The sequence below is a fragment of the Pteropus vampyrus genome, unplaced genomic scaffold (assembly GCF_000151845.1).
Source record: "Pteropus vampyrus isolate Shadow unplaced genomic scaffold, Pvam_2.0 Scaffold301, whole genome shotgun sequence".
Classification (NCBI taxonomy): Eukaryota; Metazoa; Chordata; class Mammalia; order Chiroptera; family Pteropodidae; genus Pteropus; species Pteropus vampyrus.
The window spans coordinates 1,460,473-1,481,409 of NW_011889082.1; the positions used below are offsets into that span (position 1 = coordinate 1,460,473).

General features: G+C 38.7%; 1 protein-coding gene across 6 annotated transcripts in view; it reads left to right on the plus strand.

Moving 5' to 3' along the window:
- The window catches only part of GLIS3 (GLIS family zinc finger 3), a 424,356-nt gene extending 403,685 nt beyond the window's left edge, over positions 1-20,671 (plus strand). For 5 of the 6 annotated variants that reach the window (XM_023521261.1, XM_023521258.1, XM_023521256.1 and 2 more), the window contains 2 exons: positions 15,318-15,500; positions 16,305-20,671. In XM_023521261.1, the coding sequence (XP_023377029.1) occupies positions 15,318-15,500; positions 16,305-16,441 (320 nt within the window). In that variant the 3' untranslated portion in view covers positions 16,442-20,671. The remainder of the gene's footprint in view (positions 1-15,317; positions 15,501-16,304) is intronic. The other variant, XM_023521259.1, reaches the window with a different exon arrangement.
- Positions 20,672-20,937: the final 266 nt, after the last annotated feature.

Genomic DNA, 20,937 nt, shown 5'->3' on the forward strand with positions numbered 1-20,937 from the left:
TCCTGAATCTGAGGGACCTAGTGGTACTTCTCTTTCAGAATTAATATAAGAATGAGAAAAAATGCCTAGCCCACAGTAGATGCCTAGTTCACTAGAGCTATTATTTTTGTTGTTGCTGTTTTTCTACTGTGTACCAGATACTATACGTTCTAGATATATCCACATAAGTTATTTAATCCTCGCAGTAACATTAATGAAAATATTAATAAACCCTAGCCTTGCAGGTGAGACTGAGAGATTATACACCTTGCCCCAAGTCACAAACCTAGTGAGTATTAGAGCTGGTTTTATAAACACAGCCTGACCCCAAAGCCCCCACTCATTCTCCTTCATGATTGTGCCTGTAGATACAGTACTGTGGAATTTTATAGTCACTTGGGAATTATTTTTGTGTGATGGTTACGTGTGAAACCATTACAAATGGGATTTCTCGCAGGGTTAAAATTCTGCTAGTAATATAAGTACTATGATTCGTGATTTCCCACCAACCACTTGATCTTGCGTCTTGGCACACAGATTGATGATTTTTGCCTTTTTTTTTTTCTGTGTCAGGCAGTGTGATGAATGCTTACCATGGAATTTATCACTAATCCTCATAACAGCACCATAAAGAAAGCATTACTTACTCCCATTTTACTGATGAGGAATCTGAATCACTAAAACATTAAGTAGCTTGCCCGAGATTTCTTCATCTTCAAACAGCGAAGCTGGAAACTAAACCAAGGACACAAAAGAGTCTGTGCTCTTAAGCAGTGGATATGCTGCCACTGTCATTTTAGGGAAGGGAGTGCCCACTCTCGAATTGCCTCCAGTGGGGTTACCTTACTGTGTGTGTGTGTGTGTGTGCGCGCACGCGTGCACGTGCTCGCACACGTGCACATGCATCCTCTAATGTGCCATGTTTGCTCAAGCACATGTGTGCTGGAGGGAACTGTTTGTAAGTGTGATTACTAAATTTACAATTCAGGATTCCTGGGTTCTTAACACAGTCTTTATGTACAGTTTTAAAATTCTCTTTGACTTTTTAAATTAAAACAGAAAAATTTTACCTAGCATTTTTTTAAAAGTGCTTAAGGTACTTAAATTAAAAAAAAGTTTAAATTGCTTATTATGCTTACTCAGTTCCACTACCCAAAGGTAATAGCTATTAAGATTGGTGAGTATTCTTTTAGACCTTTTTAAATCCTTATAGAAATGAAACGTATGTGTGTATATGTTCTTACATATACTTGTTTGTATATATGTACTTACCTACATACCCCCTTATAAAAATGGCCTCACATTCTATATTCTATGACTTACTATTTTTTAACTTAAGATATTATATGCTTTTGCTTTATAGATCAATGTATACAGATCAACTCCTTTTAAAAAATTGTATAGTACTTACAAGAACATGTCATCATCTTTTTAATCATTTCATATTGATAGACATATTTTTTATTTTTTGCTTTTACTAACAATGCTATGTTAAATATGCTTGTGTGTGTATATATATATGTTTATACAAACACTTTACACATACACACACACACACATATATATATATATATATGTCTTTGCATACTTTCTCTAGGAAATATTTCTGAAAGAGATATTGCTAAGTTAATAGACCTGCACATTTTAAAGTTAGGTAGGTACTGCCATTATTCCTTCATGAAGGCCGTATACCAGTTTAGACTCACCAACAGTGCATTAGAGTTCCCATTTCCCCACACTAGATATTGTCAATTATTTTAATTCCTGCCAATTTGTACAGCAAAGCTGTTTTGATTTTTCATTTAGTTAGTAATGAGCTTGAGCATCTTTTCATATTTTTATTGATCACTAAATGTAGTTTAATAATAACAAGGATTAAGTAATAGGAACTACTACTTAGTATTTAAAAGTTACTTTTCCTGCTCTTTGACCTTGCCAGTCAAGTTGTATGACGTGTGGCGTAACATATTGTTTTCTTAATTTGAAGTCAAAATTTGAAAAGAAGGAAAAAATGCCCAGAACATTTTATTTCATTGACTACTGTGACTTCTCTATCAGTTAACTTAAAATCACCTATAGAAAAGTGATTAGTGAGCATTATTACAGATGTAGTGCTTTTTCATTCTTTTGGAGGAAGTAATGACATTTTTTCTAGAAATGTCTTATATCTGAAACTCATGAAGTTCAACCTCTAATAAATGCAGCTCTTAAAATCAAGTTAAATATATCTTATAACTTTATTTTAAGGACTGCTCTCCAGGGGTGAACACATTAATGGCAGTGTATCTCTTGTAATTGTATTTTTAGTTGGATTTTTTCCTTATAAATATGACAAGCAATTGATGGTTTAGAAGAAAACCTGCAAATAGCTATGGGTGGTGTTTCCTTAAAATAAAGGAGAAAAAAGAAACCCCACACATCAGGAACATCTAGGTTCCTGGTTATGAGGCCACTGTGTTAATAAAACAGAACAACAATAAAACACTAGACCTAGTTTAATCTGTGCCCATTCAGATCATCTGGGCTCAGACTATGTTGCTAAACAATCCCAGTTCTCTTAGAATTTCTACTTGGTTTACTTACAATTGTGAGTGCTCTTTCTGATTACAGGACTTTTCCCTCTCTCACCAGATTGTTCTGACTAAACTTTCCATCTCATTCTTTTGCAAGGTCTTTGAAAACTAGACCTTATAAGATGCAAGTCCATTGAAGTAAACACATTCAGACATTTTTCTAAATCATTTAAATGTAACAACTAACCTCTCCTCTCCCTTATTCCGCCACCAAACACAATCTCATATCACATATCCCAGAATAAAACCTTTACTTCGAGTTCTTAATTTTCCTCATCATTATGTCAAAATGATTCAAGGGATCTGAATTAGTCAAGTATTTATTTATCCAAGGTCTTTTGTATTGTGGATCTGGGCTGACGCAATATTTTTATCAATACCGATGAGGTCAGTACATACATATATTATATGTTTTATAAATTACTCTTAGATACAAAATTTTTATCAGTTCTTGGTATCTGTAAAGAAACTTCTCAGTAAAATATTTGTTAGATGAATACCTGAATCCTCATTATAACTTTTTGAGGAGAGTAGGAAATATATTTCTGCCCCTACTTAGAAATGAAACTCAGAGTAGCTGACTAGGTTCTCTGACCTTGGGATGGTTTCCTAAAAGAGCACAGGGTGTTCTGTGGATGAGTCAAGTTGCTTAACTCTCCTGCCCACTCTTTTTCCTCTTCAGGTTCAGTAGCCCCTCTGGCATCCAGTAGAAAGGGGTGGCTTGGGGCAGCAAAACCCTCCAGGCCACCTGGACAGGCCAAATCATACTTTCGTCATTTTTGTTTCTTCCTCCTTTAAAAAATTTTCCATGATAGAAAGGGAAGTCACTTTATTTTCCTGAAACTCTCATAGACTATTGTGTATAAGGTCCATAGATCAGAATTTTTGAGTTCGGTCGTGGCCCTCTCACCATCAGTATTTTCACCAAAGGCTCTAGCTGTGAATGTCATTAGCTCATTCATTTATTCATTCCCAAATATTCAGCTTCTCTTATGTGCCAGGTCTTTAGGATGCTAATACTACACCAGTAGAGAAAACAAACAAAAGCCCCTGCCTGTCCTGAGCTTATATCTGAGGGGCAATTCTGAGCAAGCAACAGTGAGAGAATATTCTTCTTGGTCCATATGTAGGCAGGGAATCATGTGACCTATTTATTCTCTGTTGCATCTTAGCATATTTTGAGATGCATAATACAAATTAAAAATCAAGAATTTATTGTGCAGTGGAATGAGACTAAGCAGGAAAGGAAAGACCCTATAGGCTAGGCATGTCCTTCAAAACGTCACTCCCAGGTGGCAATGGGAGAAAGTCTATCTAGCTAGAGGGGTGGAACAGAGACTGGTCATAAATTGCATTGTCCAAATTAGTAGTCAGAGCCCACAAGGTCTAACAAAATAAAAAGTCAAGTTTTCTGGCAGCCAGTTGGAGGAAGCTGACAAGGACCTTGAGATCCAGTGACATTCTTCAGGTTTTGCAAATGCAATGTCCACTCTCCTGTCTCAAACCTACTTATATGGATTTCTGTGCTCTTTTACTTCGAGCTCAGTTTCATCTCAGTATAACATTTCTAGACAGTGGATTTTAAGGAGGCCTAACAGTATGTAACAGAGACTTCACTCTGAGGCAGAGGTTCAGCGGAATAAATAAGCTATTGGAGCAAGTGTGAGTTGGGACCCACTCTTAGAGAGATTGGAATACTAGAAAATTGTATAATCACAGACTTGAATTCAGAGAAGTAAGAAGTGGCCTAGTTAGTGAAGCGAATATGATGTAGGAGTTTGGTTACAACTAGACAACGAAAGTCTAGGCCGCAAGATCAGTATGGGGCCAAGATCAGTAAGACCAATATTTCTGAGTCACTCAAGTGAGGTCCCATGATTTCACCTTGACCAATAACTTGTTTGTGAGAAAAAGGTACTGCATTGGGGAGGGAAGTCATCTTGAACCCTATCTGTTGAGTGCAATTCAAGGTCACTTTATTACAGTCATAAGAACTTTATCCCCAAGACCTCCAGGGTCAACAGAAAGGGTTGGGACCATCCCAGTTGGGGAGGAAGAGATGCCCATTAGAAGAGCTGTCCTCCTCAATTTCAAATGAAATCAAAGCTGTTCTGATTTTTTACTGTCGTAATCTTATTTAGGAAACTTTCAGATGATTGAAAAATATCTAAAAACATTCTTAGAACCTATCAATCTTTCATATAAGGAATACCTTGTTAAACATGAAGATTTCCAGGCCCTTCACCTGGAGGTTCTGATTCACTGAGTCTGCCATAGAGCCAAAGTGAAGCTGATGCTGTGGCCTTCGCTATAAGAATCACTGGCCTAGACCCTAAATGTAGGACTCAGTGTGCCCTCACCATGGTTCTCGAATCAGAGATGATCCCAAGGAAATAACTGGCTCATGGCTGAGGAAATAAATACTTTCCAGCTTCCTTCTCCCTTTAGCCCCTAGGAAATTCCTATACATGCAGCGCAACCTAAAAGTTATAGAAAAGCAGAATGGCTCTCATGTACATTCAAGGAAGCTTTAGCACTTCTTTTTAACATCCCTGTAAGTTTCTGTCTGGAGTCCTCTTCTCTGCCAAACCTTTCTTACAGTAAAGTTTGCTTGGAAGGACAAGGAAGTTAGGATTAAATATTCCTTGCCATCTTTTCCTTGTTTTGCTTTAGGCCCAATAGCCCTGAGTCAAAGCATTGCTTGTGAGGTTTTGTGGGTTTTATTGTTGTTGTTGTTTTGTTTTGTTTTGTTTGTTTTGATTTGGTTTAAGGGGTTGTTTGTTTGTTTCTTTTTGCTTTTTAGCTTTATGGAACAGAGCTCAACAAACCAGGGGCAGATTTATTTACCTTTGTACTCAGAGAAAGTAAGATGCCAAGTAACACCAGTCTTATAATGAGACAGTAGGGGCTACAATTTTTAGTAGGTTTTACTGTTTGCAAAATATTTTCATACTCATTATTTCATTTGATCTTTGTAGCCGCCCAGTAAGGATATATACCAGCAACAGAATGGCTCTCACTCATAAAGAAATTCCCAACTCATTCTTATCAATTTTAACTAGTGACCTAAGTATTCACTTCACACAGCCATCAGACACAGAATATTCAAATACTCCACCTTTCATTCCAGGCCTTACATATACCTAGGACTTTTGAGTCATAGAGCCTAGTGGGCAGGTCATGGCATATGGATGACAGCTCATGGGAAACTGGGCACTAAATCCTCTTTCATTTGTTCCCTGTGCTTCTTCCCCTTCTTACTATGAGTATTATGCTGCCACATGAGTATTATTATCTCCCTTTTATAAACAGGGACCCATAGGCTCAGAAAGGCTATGATTTCCTCAGGTTCACATAGCCAGTCAGGGGCAAAGCTGGCTTTCAAATTTATTTCAGATTCTTTGAGACTTCTGGTTTTGAGAGTCTCTATTTTATGTAATTTCCAAATGTGCATTATCACTGTCAGGATTCACTGAACCATTTTACTATAACTGTATATACCCACACATGGCAATTACTGAGACACATTGCAATTAGTTTACTTTGGCAGCTTATCATTTTGAGAATTTGGAAGCCATAGGCCACCACGCATTAGGGTTTTTGGTGGGTTGAGGATATTTAAATGAAAATCAATTACATCTTTTAACTAAAAGTGTTTTACACATGGCTTTTTTCTCACTCTGCTTTTTCCCATTTCCTTATCATCCCTTTCAGCAACACACTCTGCCTACTCTCATCTCCTTACTTGAACTTTAGCAGACATCAGTAGCAGACACTCTCTCTACCTCACCCTCAGAAATGAGTACACAACTTCGAGGGTGAAAATGTGGTTCACAGTGATAAATGCTGTTAGCAGCTTGCTGCAGAGCAGGTGAAGTGCTGTGAGGGGCACAAGAGGAAGTGAGCTCCCAGAGTGTTCAGAGTGCATCTCACTGTGGCCTTTGAGCTGCCAGCAGAAACTATAGATGAAAATGGAACCAAGTGGACTCTCCTAACTAGAAGCCCTCATCCTGTAACCCATCTGACTGAGGGCAAGGAGACCAGGCACTTGCTCTGGTGGTCAGCTTTTGAACTATTATCCTGGGGTGCCTTCAGTAAAAATGTGCCCAAATGGAATTTTAAGGGTTATATTTCCATTATTTTCCTCTCCCTCAGTACAGTAGTTGCTTAAATGTCAGTTGTAAATAGCTTGAGTGCTTTGCAAGCTGATTCAATTCTCAGCCTCAAGAAAAATCTGTCTTCTTAACACAGTCTGTGAGCTGTTCCTGCAGCTTCCCCATTTAGAGGCTCCATATTAAAATGAAGAGTCAGTTCCCCACTACAGAGGGAAGCTTAGTAGAATTCTAGCTAGATGAAGACCTGGATGATGTTGATTGCCAAGACCAGGAGCCAAGGCAAAAAAATGACAACCAAATTGTGGAGATTTCACTTTTAAAAGCGGTATCATTTTCTACTTTTCATGGTAATAATAATTGCTGCTATTTACTGAGGGCCTACTACCTGCCAGAGAATGCACTAGGTGCTTTTATAAGCATCCTTATATATAATGTTTTCCATGCTCTATAAAGTAGGCATTATTTTAAAAGAAATGAGACTCAAGAAGGAAAATAATTTATCTAATGGCACACAGTTGGTTAATGGGTCATCTAGGATTCGAACCCAGATCCAAGTTATTCATGCAATAGATAGAAATAAAAGAGTAATGAAATAAGAAAACTAGCCAAAAGAAATTTCTGAAATGTCTCTGTTTCTACTCTTGAGGGTTTTTAGAATTTTTCAGTGGTTAGGTGATTTTTTTCAATTTTACTAGTTAATTCAGTGCTTTTCTTCCTGATGAAATGTTGATCCAGTCTGGATAACTTTGCCTCTGATCTGGCACTGAGGGGCCTCAACAAAAATGGCAAGATTTTGTTTATGTTTATTTGGTCCATGAGCTCAAGCCCTAGTAGTCTATGTCACTAAACAGACCAGGGTTTGGGTCCTAGTTTGAAATTTGATAGCTATGTGGATTTGGGTAATTATTTTAATTTCTCTATTTCTTTGTCTATAAATTAGGGACCATAATACTTAACTCAAAAGTTGTTGTAAGGATGAAGATTTTCTACGTAAAACACCTATGACAATCTCTACTCAGAGCAAATAAATATTAGTTCCTCTTCTTCTTTCTGACAGAATTCTCCGAGTGGTTGGTATAACACTAACCAAAATGTTCTATAAAAGTTCCAGTGCAAGGGGACTGCAAATGAGAAAGCTATGGATTTAGTAGGAGATGATGTGATGGCTGTTTTGATTCTGCTGCCCATTTGTTTTAAGATAATGGCTAGATCCATGAATAATTCCAAACACCTGAATGTTTGGAAGTATTAAAATGGTTGTATGAATTTTCCACTTGTCTCTTATTTGCATGGTATCATATAAATGAAGTATTGGTTATAACAGCAAGGGATTCAAAAGCTCCTCTGCTTCCATCTCTTTGTTATAAAATGATCACCTGCTTACAAGATAGGAATGTTAGATGGCTACCTAAAAAGGAATCTTAAGAGTTTTGAGTAATATTTGAATGCATAAAATCAGGCTAAGATGTGACCCCCAAAGACCATGTTTTTAGGGCCTTTAGGAGCTTTGCCAACAAATTTACCTATGTTTTCCTTTTTTGTCTTGTTGACTTGTGTCATGGATTACAGGAGCTACTCAAAGGGGGTGGTTCAAGGGCCCCCAGAGAGAAGGAGGGATCCACAAATAGCCAGAAAGTGTTGGAGAAGAAGAAATTAGGGAACCAAGGAGATTAGGGTCGTGCATCTTCTTTATATGTCCCTGTCTTTGGAGCTCTCCCATTCGTCACTTAGGCTCATCCATGCCCCTGCATATGCAGCAATCGTATGGCTGAGGCCCAAAACTCTATACTTCCTAAAGTAACCCACAAAATTATAGTCTCTGCTATAAAATAATTAAAGTCATAAAGCTCATAAATATACATTTCCTTCCACTTGGCTAGCAAAAAACTGTACCACCAAAACGCTGAGGCACTGCCAGCTCTGCCTCTGCTACTGATATCTGCTTAGTCTCTTACCTGGGCACAAACTGATCAGAACCACTGGTGGAAAAAGCACTCAGCCAGGGCTGGTCCTCAGCAGAGCTGCGAGATGGCCTCCTAATTGTACCTGTCATCACCAGGCAAGGGCCAAACAAAGAACCACAGCCAGTAATCTTTTTTAAAAATTTCAAGAGCACCCAAACTTCTTTCTTATTTGTGGGGTTTTTTTTCCCTCTTCCCACCATGAATGTATTCTGGAGAAAAAGTTGCATCTCTATATATTTCTTAAGAAAATTTCCTTTTTATTGTCACATATAGTATGAAATTATGTTGCTTGATTTCTCATTTATATGTTTATCTTTCTTTTTCACTCAAACATAAACTCCAAGTGTCTCCAGCACTTGAGTAAGTTGTTGTTGAGTGAATGAAAGCATAAAAATTGAAATGCTTGTGCCATTAGAAGAATGGAGAAAGAAAAGTGAAGAGAACATTTATAGAGTGCTAACTATGTGCCAGGCACATGCTGAGCACTAACATGGATCATCTCTTTGAATCCTCTTTAATCTGAGCAGTTACCTCATGAAGTAGATACAGTGATCACCCCCATTTTACAAAAATACAACAACAAAGGTAAGCATACACCTTAGTATTTCTTCTGAAAGATCAAGGGAAAAGGTGAATCCTGAGATTTGAGCAGTAGCTGAAAACAACAGTGCTTGGCATGGAACCCTGAAAGATGCACCATGATCACACAGGAACTGAAGGGACTTCCCACGTGAAGATGTTAAAGGGTCTTGGGAAACAAATACTCCTGACATTGTTTTCGAAGACCCACACAAAGGACCCTACCAAGCCTGATCAGGTGACAGTCTGATTGGGGAAGTAGTTTCAGAGGACCTTTCTGATGGTCCACACATGGGCTGCATACATCTGTATGTTGTCATCATGGTCTGGGCAGAGCCTACTGCAGGAAGGGGTCAGCCTCAGTTCCTAGTGTTGTCCATCCAGTGTTTTTCCTGGTACCCAGAGTTTGGTGATGGTACCCTGCCTCACCATAAAGGGGAACAAGAATTTTGTTTTGCAAAGCCATCTGCTACATAAACAAACCCACCAAGTACACAGCTCCTGACATTGCATATTGACAAGGTGTACAGGGTGATGATATTCCTCTCCATCCATCTGGGTAAGCAGTTGGTTAGAACCTCAGAGTTGAACATACTCCACCATAGCTCATCCACTCATCATAGCAGTGGACATGGTGAGCTAGGCCTACAGTCTGCAGGAGAGAAAGTGGGTGGCATATTTTCTTTTGCTTCTTCTACTTCCAGAAGGGAAAGTGGTTTCTCCAGGAGAGCTGAATTGCCTGGGAAATTTAGCTTAAAATAATGCTCATCAGCCCTCTTGAGGGTTGCAGGTTGGATGATCATTATTTATTTATTGACTTATTTATACTCCAGTTCCTTCCATAAAGATGGGAGTGATAAATTTGTAAGAAAAATATAAAATAAATATAATAAAGAATCTAATATACTCCCTATCTTGAAGGCAAGGAGTGTGTGACAATCATTATCTGGCTTTTATTTAACCTTTGATGGTGGATCATGTGTTTTTTGTTCAGGAATTTAATCAGAAACATTCTTGAAACAAATTCTGCTAAACCTGGGAATGCGAATTGCCCTAGATCTATACTGTCTAGTACAGTATCCAGGAACCCCACATGTGGCTATTTAAATTTGAATTAATTAAAGTTAAATAAAATTTAAAAGTCAGTTCTTCAGTTACACTAGCCACAGCTCAAATAAATGTTTAATAACCACACACAGCTACTGTTTCAGACTGTGAGATATAGAGCACTTCCATCAACACAGAAAGTTCTATTGGATGGTGCTGCCCTGGAGAACCCTTCTATTATCATAGTTAGTCACACAATTCCTTTCTCCTCTAACTTCCCCCACTCCCCTTCCACTTTGGGAAGGAAATCCACACCCAGATTCTTGGGGCTGCTTTATGTCATCATTAGCAGCAAGAGCGACCATGAATCTAACCTATCATCACAGAGACATCAGTGAGCCCACGTGACAAAGTAAAAAGGAGGGGATTTTAAGAATGAATTTTAATCATATGTTAAGCTCATAGATAATATTAAGGGAAGAAATAGGATACAAAACAATATGTATAACATTTCAGTTTTGTGTGTATATATCTGGCCACATTCGAATTATAGAAATAAAGATAATTTTTCCTTTCTTTCTTTATTCTATTCTATCTACATTTCTAATTAGTATAATTTCAAATATATTTTATACTTAGAAAAACAAGTTTATTTTTGGAAGGAAAAACTTTCCCAAAATTGACAAGAGGAAAAATGATTCTCCTGGACATTCAGGAGCTGCAATGTGGGTAGAATCATTTTATCTGCAAATTCTTCCCTGCTCCCACCCCACCCTCATCCCATCTTGGAGGTAAAATAACTTCCAAAATTGGGGAGGGGTGATTTTATAACTCAATGGGACAACTCACACTTATTGCCAACATACATTTATTTGTGCATTCTTATGCTATTATAAATGTACGTGTTCTCACTCCAACTGTATTATCAGTCTTCAGGGACAAGATATATATATATATATGTATATATATATATTTTTTTTTTTTTAGTCTCTCCAACAGCACCATGACCAGCACTTGATAACGACCATTGACAGATTGCTGACCTTGCCATCATTCTTGTTTTATGCTCACGAAATGTGTTAACATCTTGCTTCATTTTGCTTTGGGTTCAAGAGGTAGTGTTCCTTCCAAATTTACTATGTGAAATCCAACAGCTAGAATACAGGAGCCATTCACCAAAAAATGAGTTAGGTTTCCTCTGGGTTTGTGTGTGTGGCAAGACCCTAATGGAATTTTTAAAAATTTCATTAGTTTTATGGAGGGAGCACTGGGAAGAGGATATGTTAAAGCTCTTTGATTCGAGTGACCACAGTCATCCACACCAGTGTATTTGGCATCTCTAGTAACTGGCTTCTTGGAGGGAGGGATTTAATAAAGAGGATTTTCTTTCCCTGAGTTGGCTGTGAGAGTGATAAAACATGCTTGCGGGGCCATTCTGGTTTTGACTGTGTCTTGTGTCAGCCAAGACACCCACAGGCAGGAATTACAGTCCACTCTGCCCTCTTACTCAGATCTAGACAGACAGGGGAAACTGGGAAATGGAGCCCAGAATGTTCATTTTTTTTCTTCACCAGGGACATTTTACTACACTACAAACCTTTTATACTCTTACACATCACAACACACAAATGTAGATTGAAGCCATATGACATTTCTGTGCTATCTTAGAAGCATGATTTAAGAGAGAATGAATTGGTTTTCACAAAAGGCCAGTGAAAGTCTCCATCACTGTACCTGACACACTTGAATAATTAATGTTCCTATTTGGAGAGATATGGGAGTTTAGTGAAAAATGCCTTCTCTTCTTGGAAGGGTAATATTACACTGAGGAATGCTATCAGGGAATTTATGGGTGACACATTTGAGCAGAGCAAGCGTAGGGGCAAATAACAAGTATTGTCAATTTTGCTCAGTGAGGTGACATTACAGTCTAATAAACCAGCCATGATGGTACATGGTAATGTTTTCCTCCTGATGGGTATGCCGTGATTACATGTGCTTGGCCACCAGGTACCAAAGTCATGACCTGTTTAAGAAACCTCCCAAATCACGAGCTGCATATCCCAGGTCCTTCAAACCATTCAAACTTGTTACTGTTTTGAACCCACACTGAGTGAGTGAAGAAATCAGGATGCGTGTCAATTAGTGCAAGATCTAGGAACCAACATGGATAAGAGGTATATAGCTCAGATCCCTAAAGGGCCAAGAACATTCCAGAAGAGTCCACCTGGGAACTATAAGTGAGCCATATTCCCACTGCTGTGTTCATTACTACATTAGGTTAGTGCTCAAGGACTTACTTATTGCCTTTTTGATGTTTCTCTTAATAAACATTATTTTAATGTTTCTCTTAATAAACATTATTTTATTTTTGAGAACTTTATTGTGAAATAACTGTACATTTTTATTTTCTTTATTTAGCAAACATATTATATAAATTATATCATTAAAATATGTATTTTATAAATATATAATTATATTACATGTAAATATTACTTCATTTAATTTTCATAATAACTCAGTGAGGTGTAAGGCTACTTTTAACCCCATTTTACAAATTAGAAAACTAATACGCCAAGAAGCTAGGTAATTCGCCAAGACTACACAATTACTAAGTAGTTGAGTTAGGATTTGAACCCAAGATGTCTGGCTCCAGAATATTTGCTCTTCACCACTATTAAAATTCAGAAAAATATAAAGCCAAAAAAAGATAAAAGAAACCCGAAGACAACTATAGATATATTGTCTCAAAATCTGTCCTATACAGACTTCCACACAAATGAACCTGGCGTCCACATTCAGTTTTGTATCTTGTTTGTTTTTTTCAGCCAAACCCTATAATAGTCTTTCCACACTGTTAAAAATTCCTTATAAATATTGTCTTAATGTTTATTTAATATTCTCATCATTTAAATGTACCACTATTGCTTAATCATTCTCTTAGTGTTGCCATTTTGACTCTTCAATTTTCTCTTAGGACAGCTAGCAGTGCGATGATTCTCTGTGCAGAATTTCTTCTGTTCTGCGGAATATTCTTTTAGGTTACATTCTTAGAAGTAAAATTACCATGTCCAAGAATATGAAGAGTTTTAGCATTCTAGATACATGTTTTCAAATTATTTTACAAAAAGCTTATGTTTTTTTTGCCATGTCTTCGATACTATGCAGAAGTGACTTCTTCACCAGTCTCACTCCAGCAGTGAGAATGATTTTTAGAAATCTTTGCTAATGTGTTAGGTAGAATATGGTATTTTATCATTGTTTTTATTTTTATGTTTTTCTTAGTTAAAAGATTGACACTTTGTCCATATTCATTGATGAATTACATGAGTATTTGAGAGGTCTGTTTGGGTCCTTCGCCATTTGTCTATTGAGAGCAAATAGAAGCCTTGAGTATCAGAGAAAGAGCCAATAATTTTCTATTCTTTCTTCTCCTGCCTTGATATGAAATTTCCTTAGGTATTTTCCTAGTCTATAGTGTTAATATGCATTTAATGTTCTTCCCAAACCTATGTGGATTTTTTTCGACTCTGTATAAAGTAGTCATCTGCTTATAAAGGATATTATTTTGTTTTCTACTGTGAGTGTGCCCTGTGCATAAATCTCCATTGATCCCTCTGTCCTGGATCATAAGCTTCTAGAGGACCAGACTGTGTCTTTATGAGCATATTTTTTGGTGATATTTCTAGTACCCATAGAACAGGCCTCCTCTCAGCCAAGGGTAATTTGAGCAGTTACACTTAAGGACAGTGGTACCCAACCATTTTAGCTCCAGGGACCAGTGCTCCTATGAGAATCTAATGCCTGATGATCTGAGGTGGAGCTGAGGCAGTGATGCTAGCACTGGGGAGTGGCTGCAAACACAGATGAAGCTTCACTCGCTCGCCACTGCTCACCTCCTGCTGTGTAGCCTGGTTCCTAACAGGCCATGGACGGGTACCAGTCCACGACCCAGGGATTGGGGACCTGGACTTTAGAGTACCAATCAGAAACGAGAAGAGCTGTGAGCACAGTAGGCTGGATATGTCAGTGCACTTTGGTCATATATGAACTTCCTTATCCAGTGACTCATTTACTTTTCACGATAACCCAGTGACATAGACAGTGACATTCACATGTTATAGTCAAGGAAACAGACCCAATGAAATGGAGAGAGTTTGCAGCAGAGCTGCAACTCTCCCTTCAATAACGTATTGAATAAAGATTTCTTATTATATTTTTAAAAGCATATTGTACTCCAAGAAAGTAATCCATTGGCTTAAATTTATCAAAGCAAGGAGGAAAAAGGAAAAGGAAGGTATGGGAGATTATAGAAAAGGACCATGCAGGATCCCAAGGAAAACTCTATTAAGTGAGGGGAGAAAAATGAGAGATAAATGAAACATGATTAGTAAAATGTTGATTGTTTTTAAATATTAAGAAATCTTTCCACCTATTTCTTCATTATCCTATTTGTTCACTTCCAATTTTCCCATTTATTGCAAATATCAACAATAATAATTGAGTAAATTGTAGTAATTTAACTATGGGAGACTTATGTAACTATTCAAAATAATGAGGAAGATATAAACGTGTATGTATTTACTTGCTAGAAGGACAGATGAATGAATAGATCTCTGTTGCCTTTAAAAAAATCCTTCAGGTTTTTATCAAATATGAAAATGAGATATAGGAATATAGGATAAAGGATATAGGAATATAGGATAAAGGAAGATGGACTCAGAATCTGGTGGGAGAGCCTGGACAAGAATGTCCTCTGAAGGTCAGGGCTTCAGCGTCCTGGGCTCTTTAGAGAATCTAGGGAAACTAAGAAGCCCTTCGCCTCAAGTGCTAGAGTAGGAATAAAAATGTCATAAACCAGCAAACTTCAAAAGCTAAAGGTGGAAGAGCTTCTGTCCAAATGGTGCATTCCAAACACTTGCATAGAAGATTTTACAGGTGAACTTAAGCATTAAAGGCCTTTTGTCATATAAAACTAGGCTTTGTGAGGGTCTAGTTAGGTTGGAATGATCTTCAAAAGTTGTGCCTTGCAGTAGCTCAATGCCGTGCTTGCATTTCAGGATTTTATGGGCAGCTGCAGACATTCTGCCCCCCACATTACCCTGACTCCCAGAGAACCATGCCGCCCAGCAGCTCCTGCAGTGTGGTACCTTCCTTCGAGGACTACCTGGTCCCCACATCCATGGGCCAGGCTGGCTTTGATGTTTTCCACAGAGCCTTCTCAACTCACTCGGGCATTACAGGTGCGTTGGTTTCTGTGACTTAGAAACTTGGGCAGACTGGCAGGAAAGACCTGTTGGGTTTCCGTGACCAGCTGGACTAGATTTGACCCAGCACACGAGCACATCAAATTCTGTTGAATTTACTCCTGAAATGTTTCTCCTCTTCACCTTTTGCTCCAGCCTCACTTCTACCATCCTAGTCTAGGGGCCATCATGTCTCCCAGACCATGTAAAGAGCCTTCTAATGCGTCTCTCTGAGTCGACTCTTTTATGTTTACCATTCTGCTTTTCATGCTATTGTAACCAATGCCTTCCAAGAATGAAGGATAAAGTAAGTGACTTTCCTGCTCAAATACTTTAGCTGAGAATAAAGTCTACTCTTCTTAGCCTGGCACTTAAAGCACCTATGAGTTAGGCTTCATCATACTCTCCAGACTGCCCTCACATGTGTCTGCCTGCATACTCCGCACCTGAGCTTTGCCATCACATTTGGCCCCATGTGCTCCTCCCTCTCTGTCTTTGTTCTTTTTTTTAACCCCTCCATCTGTAAGAATCACTTCCTTCTTTATGATTCAAATTTAATAGCACCTCCTTTTTGAAACCACCTTCACCCTTCCCTCGAACACTTCACTTTTACTTATACTGAACCCATATTTTGTACGAAGACTTATTTTGGCCGTCTGCCAAAATAACATCAGCCTCCTCTTCCATCAAGGTACTAAGGATAGAAAACTTCTAAAGGGTCTAGCCCAGGAAGGTTGCCTCAGTGTACATCTGGGGAGTGTGGCAAGGCAGGAGTTAACTTGTGTGTTCTTTCTCTTCCAGTGTATGATTTACCTTCAGGTTCCTCAAGCCTGTTTGGAGAGTCTCTTCGCAGCGGGCCTGAAGACACCACATTCTTGCAGATCAGTGCTGTCGACCGCTGCCCTAGCCAGCTCTCCTCTGTCTATACGGAAGGCTAAAAGCTCCCCTGGTCTCTGCTTCCACTGGCATCCAGAACCTTTTTGTTGCTTGCCACCTTTTGTATTCATACTCTCATAGACTGCTTGAAAAGGATGTCCGCTGAATCAGCAGAGCCTGCAAAGTCACAGATGTATCTTTGGTACTGGATGATCAGAGCTGGGCTTTACAGGAATGTTTGCGGTTGCTCCTTTTTTCCTCTGGGTTTTGCTGGTGACCAGCAGGACTGTCTTTTTAAAGGGAATTTAGACTCTCACTCTACCAGATACCTGTTACTTCCTGGCTGTCAACCCGCAAAGGACACCAATGAAGTGATGTGCATGTGAAAATGTAGTTTGGGGATCACCCTTGCTGAAAACTCCAAACAGAGAAAGGCAACAGAAATTGCCAGAAGCACATTGAACTGCCTCACCTAGTGCTCAGCGTCGCTCCTGGCTGATGCAAGGCCAGGTATAACAAGGGAAATTCAGGTCCACAGCACAGCATGGGCGTCACCCACTCTTGGAAAGGCCCTGAGTGTCTGGCCCTGGCCTGGCATTCTAGTGACCTGGCTGCTTCTCCCTCCTCTTAGATATCCCTGTGGTAACCGGTTGCTTTTCAGTGTTTCTCCAAAAACAAATTAAGAAGGTTCCGTCGAGCACAGTCCCTTGAAAAGCACTACAACTTGTTTTATATTTCAGAAACCTATCTTTTTTCTTTCATTTTAAAGACTTGTTATTGACATCTACTTTAAAAGGAAAAATTATTTAGAAGTCTGTTCTTTGGATGGAAATAATTATTTTAATCACCCAGCTACATACATTTTGCCACAGCTGTAGCTCTGCCTGGGCCTACCTTGCAGCACCTGTGAGCACTCCTGGAATGTTAGTTTTACATTTAGCAAAGGCTACCTGAGGGAAAGGTACTGCCCAATACCTTTCCTGCTATAGCAGGAACGCTGAGGGTTGACTGTCGACTCCACCTCAAAGACCTTGTTCAAAGCAAAAGGTTACTTGACTGGTTCACCCATTGCTTCTGCTCTGGTGCTCTACCCAGAGATGTGCTAGAAGATGTGAACACAGGGACGCACTGAGTTAGGTTCCTGGCATCTCTTGGAAAACCTAACTAGAGATGCCCTATTCCCAGTTCTTTTATACAGCCTCTGCTTCCCTCTCTCAAGATATCCACTCCTGTCTGTCTGCCTCTCTTCTCTACTTCTCTCCCTTTTTATGCATTGTTCTCACCCTCTTCTTGACTGTGGTTCAGACATGCCCACGTGTCTGATTATCAGTTCTTATCAAAGTATGACCTAAGGCAGGTAGAGAGAACAGCTCTGGAAAGGTGGGCAGAAGAAGGCAACTTTTTTTCTGAAACTCTGGTTTGGGGGCCTGAGATTTTTAAAGAGCACTTGGCCATTTGACGTTAAGCCTGAAGAAGAAGCCATTTTCTATGGCACCTTTACAAAGCTATTAAAAAGATCTTGAGTCCTATGGCCGAGGCTATAAAAATTAGCCAAACGCCAAAGACACTCAGTAAATTCAGACATTACAGTACTGTCACATTTTATACTTTTTTCTTTCTCTCTTTAAAAATATTTTCTGAATAAAAATGAAACAATGCTATTTGTCAAACAAAAATAATTACAATCTTCAACAAGATAATTAAACAGCTTGATGTCAGACTTGGGATCCCGTGATGGTTTATATCCTGACAGATGGGTCCTTCCAGTCTGGCTGCAGTCAGTAGTATTCTGCCTGATTCCGGGCTTCATTGAAACATGTGGTACAGTAAGGTGAATAAAGAACCAAGTGTGAGGTCCGTTTTTACAGTGCATTGGTCAGTCTAGTTTCTCTGACTAGTGAGCTCTGATCTGAGAAAAGCCATAATACAGATGTTCAAGTCTGCAGAAGAGACAAGGTATTCACTTTACAAAAATCTGTTCTACTTTATGAAAGTGTACACATCGGGCTTCCTTTCTAAATGAGCTCTCAGACTGCGTATAAAGTACCACCTTTCTTGCAGATTTTGTAGGTGTATCAGTTGGCCTAAGCAAGGACACATGCATGTTAAACTGGCATCCCTCATGTGTCCTTTGTCACACTCGAAAGAAAGGAAAGCTCTGGTATCTTTAGAGAGACAGTCTGTCCATTCTTAAATACCGAAGTCTTTATGAGAAACTCAAAATACATTTAATTTGCGTAATAAGGAGAAAAAAGATGAAAAGGCAGGGTCGTTATTGCAGCTGCTGTTGTCAGCCCTGCCTTATGACTTTATATAATTTAAAGTGGAAAGAGAGAAGGAGGAGAAAGACAGAAGCTGAACATCAGAAACCATGAATGTCATCTCCCTCTTTAGCTGGAGATGTTCCTGTCCCAGTCTCTGGTCTTACCGTGGTCTCGCAGCGGCTCTGCCCTTCTCTCGCCTCATGGGGGCTAGTGGGAGCTGGAGAGAGAAGGGCAGTGGTTCCTGCAGAGCCTCCTTCCTCAGCAAGAGTTTGGCCTTGCCCCTGAGAAGGGCCTTCCTGTTAGCAGAGAAAGCAGGGCCTAGTGCCATCTGCATTGCTGAGAGCCCCTCATGTACCCCTCAGTGTTTCCTGATGGGTACGTGTTTGAGCTTAAGATCTCAGGATGGGACACTCAGGTTCCTTCTAGACTTCATGCTGTCCTTAGATTTCAGAATCTCACCTGACCTTAAAATTTGTTTCTTGTTTGCTTTTGCATCGCACAAGATTTATATATACTTTCATTATTATGTTTGTAGCAGTAAAAATGGAATGTTCAAAAAATTCATACCCTTTCATTTCCTGGCCTTTTTAGTCTTGATATGTAACCATTTTCATAAACATTCTAACAGAGATTTTCATTCCCTTTAAAAAACAACAACGACAACTAATGTTTGTGAAAATACACACAGCCCAAAGCCAATTATCCTATTACATTAAAAAAAAAAAAAGAAAGAAAAAATCACTATGCCTAGATGCATTTCATTTGCTGCATTGTCTTAATTCCCTAAAGGAACTGCATCAATATGTCAGTTGTAATTTAGCCTCTGATCAGCTGTTAAATATTATTTAAATATTTACCAGTCCTGTGGTGTCCTTTTACCTGTGTCTCCCCCAAATTACATCGGTGATTCTAAAATGAACAAAAGGTCTTCAGTGGATCACAGCATAGTTTCCACTGATAAAACTGAATGTTGGTGGTGTTCTGTTGCTTTGAAATTACCAACTGCCAAGCACATTATTATGCTAGAACAGAGGTAAATGTTCATCTCCCCTATCCAAGAACCTTAACTTTCCACTTGCCTTGAAGTATTGGGTATAGCGATTGTAAATGTCTGATTTAATTATTTGGTATTTTATTTGACTGCTTTGACCATGTCATTTTATAGCAGCATTTTTTAATAGCACTTTTTGTTGGTGGTGTGGAATTTCGGCGGTTACTTTTTTTTTTTTTTTTTTTTTTGCAATGGATAAAGAAAAAAAATACTCATTGGATAAATGGCGAGTGTAAAAAAGAAGAGATTTATTTTGTACAGACAGCAGAGCATCCTGTGTAATGTTGCTGACATAAAGCACTTTGGGGGGAAAAAGTGGAAATCTGTTTTCCATAAATCACACAGACTCTTGTACATAGTTATATACACTCACGTAGAGAAATGAACTGCATATATCATACTGGATATGGGGCTGATTTTACTCTAGGGGCACATCTGGTGCTTATTGTCATAAATCTTTTAAAGAATTAGGTACACTTTTTTTCTATTAATATGTATAGTTTTGTGATTTGTCACAGTTATGTTTCATATAATCATAAGTTATTTTGTCTTGTTTCATGAAGTCCTTTTTTTATGTCAAAAGTAAAATGAAGGGATTGTGCACTTGGTACAGAATAAAACTGGAAATAGAGGATATGCCCACCTGCCTGAAATCCTCCTTCAGCATGTCATTTTAAAACACAATGGCAACTATTTGTTTGTTTGTTTTATTTTGTTTTGTTTTACCATCAGCCTCCTTCATATTGGAATGGTAATTATAATTAAAAGCAGATGGGGTAGGGGAGGGAGTGTCCAAGGCCAGCTTTAAAATGCTGCATTGCTTTGGGCCAGAACTGCAGCCTGGATTTAATTATAGATATGAGGACGAAATGGCAGTAAAAATGAATGTGTCCCTGAATCCTTTACATGTTGGGAGTGTCCATAAATAAAACATGAAGTTTTATTTCATCAGATTTAATTAAAGCTTTTATACATGTTTTATTGGTTATTCTATTAATCCGCTTCACAAACTGGATAAATGTGTGCTAGAGTTTGGGGTTTATTTGTACCTTTTCAATGTAGTGCTACATCATGCCTCAGAAATGCCTCTAGTTCTTGGCCCTCCATGTGATGGGGTTTTCAGCATGCTGGGCATTGGAGGAGGGGACATTTTCTGCCCTGTTTTTCTAAAACCCTGCGGAGAAAGACACGAGTATCAGCTTCCAGTGAGCTGATACCCTGACCTTTGAAGTTATCTGATTTC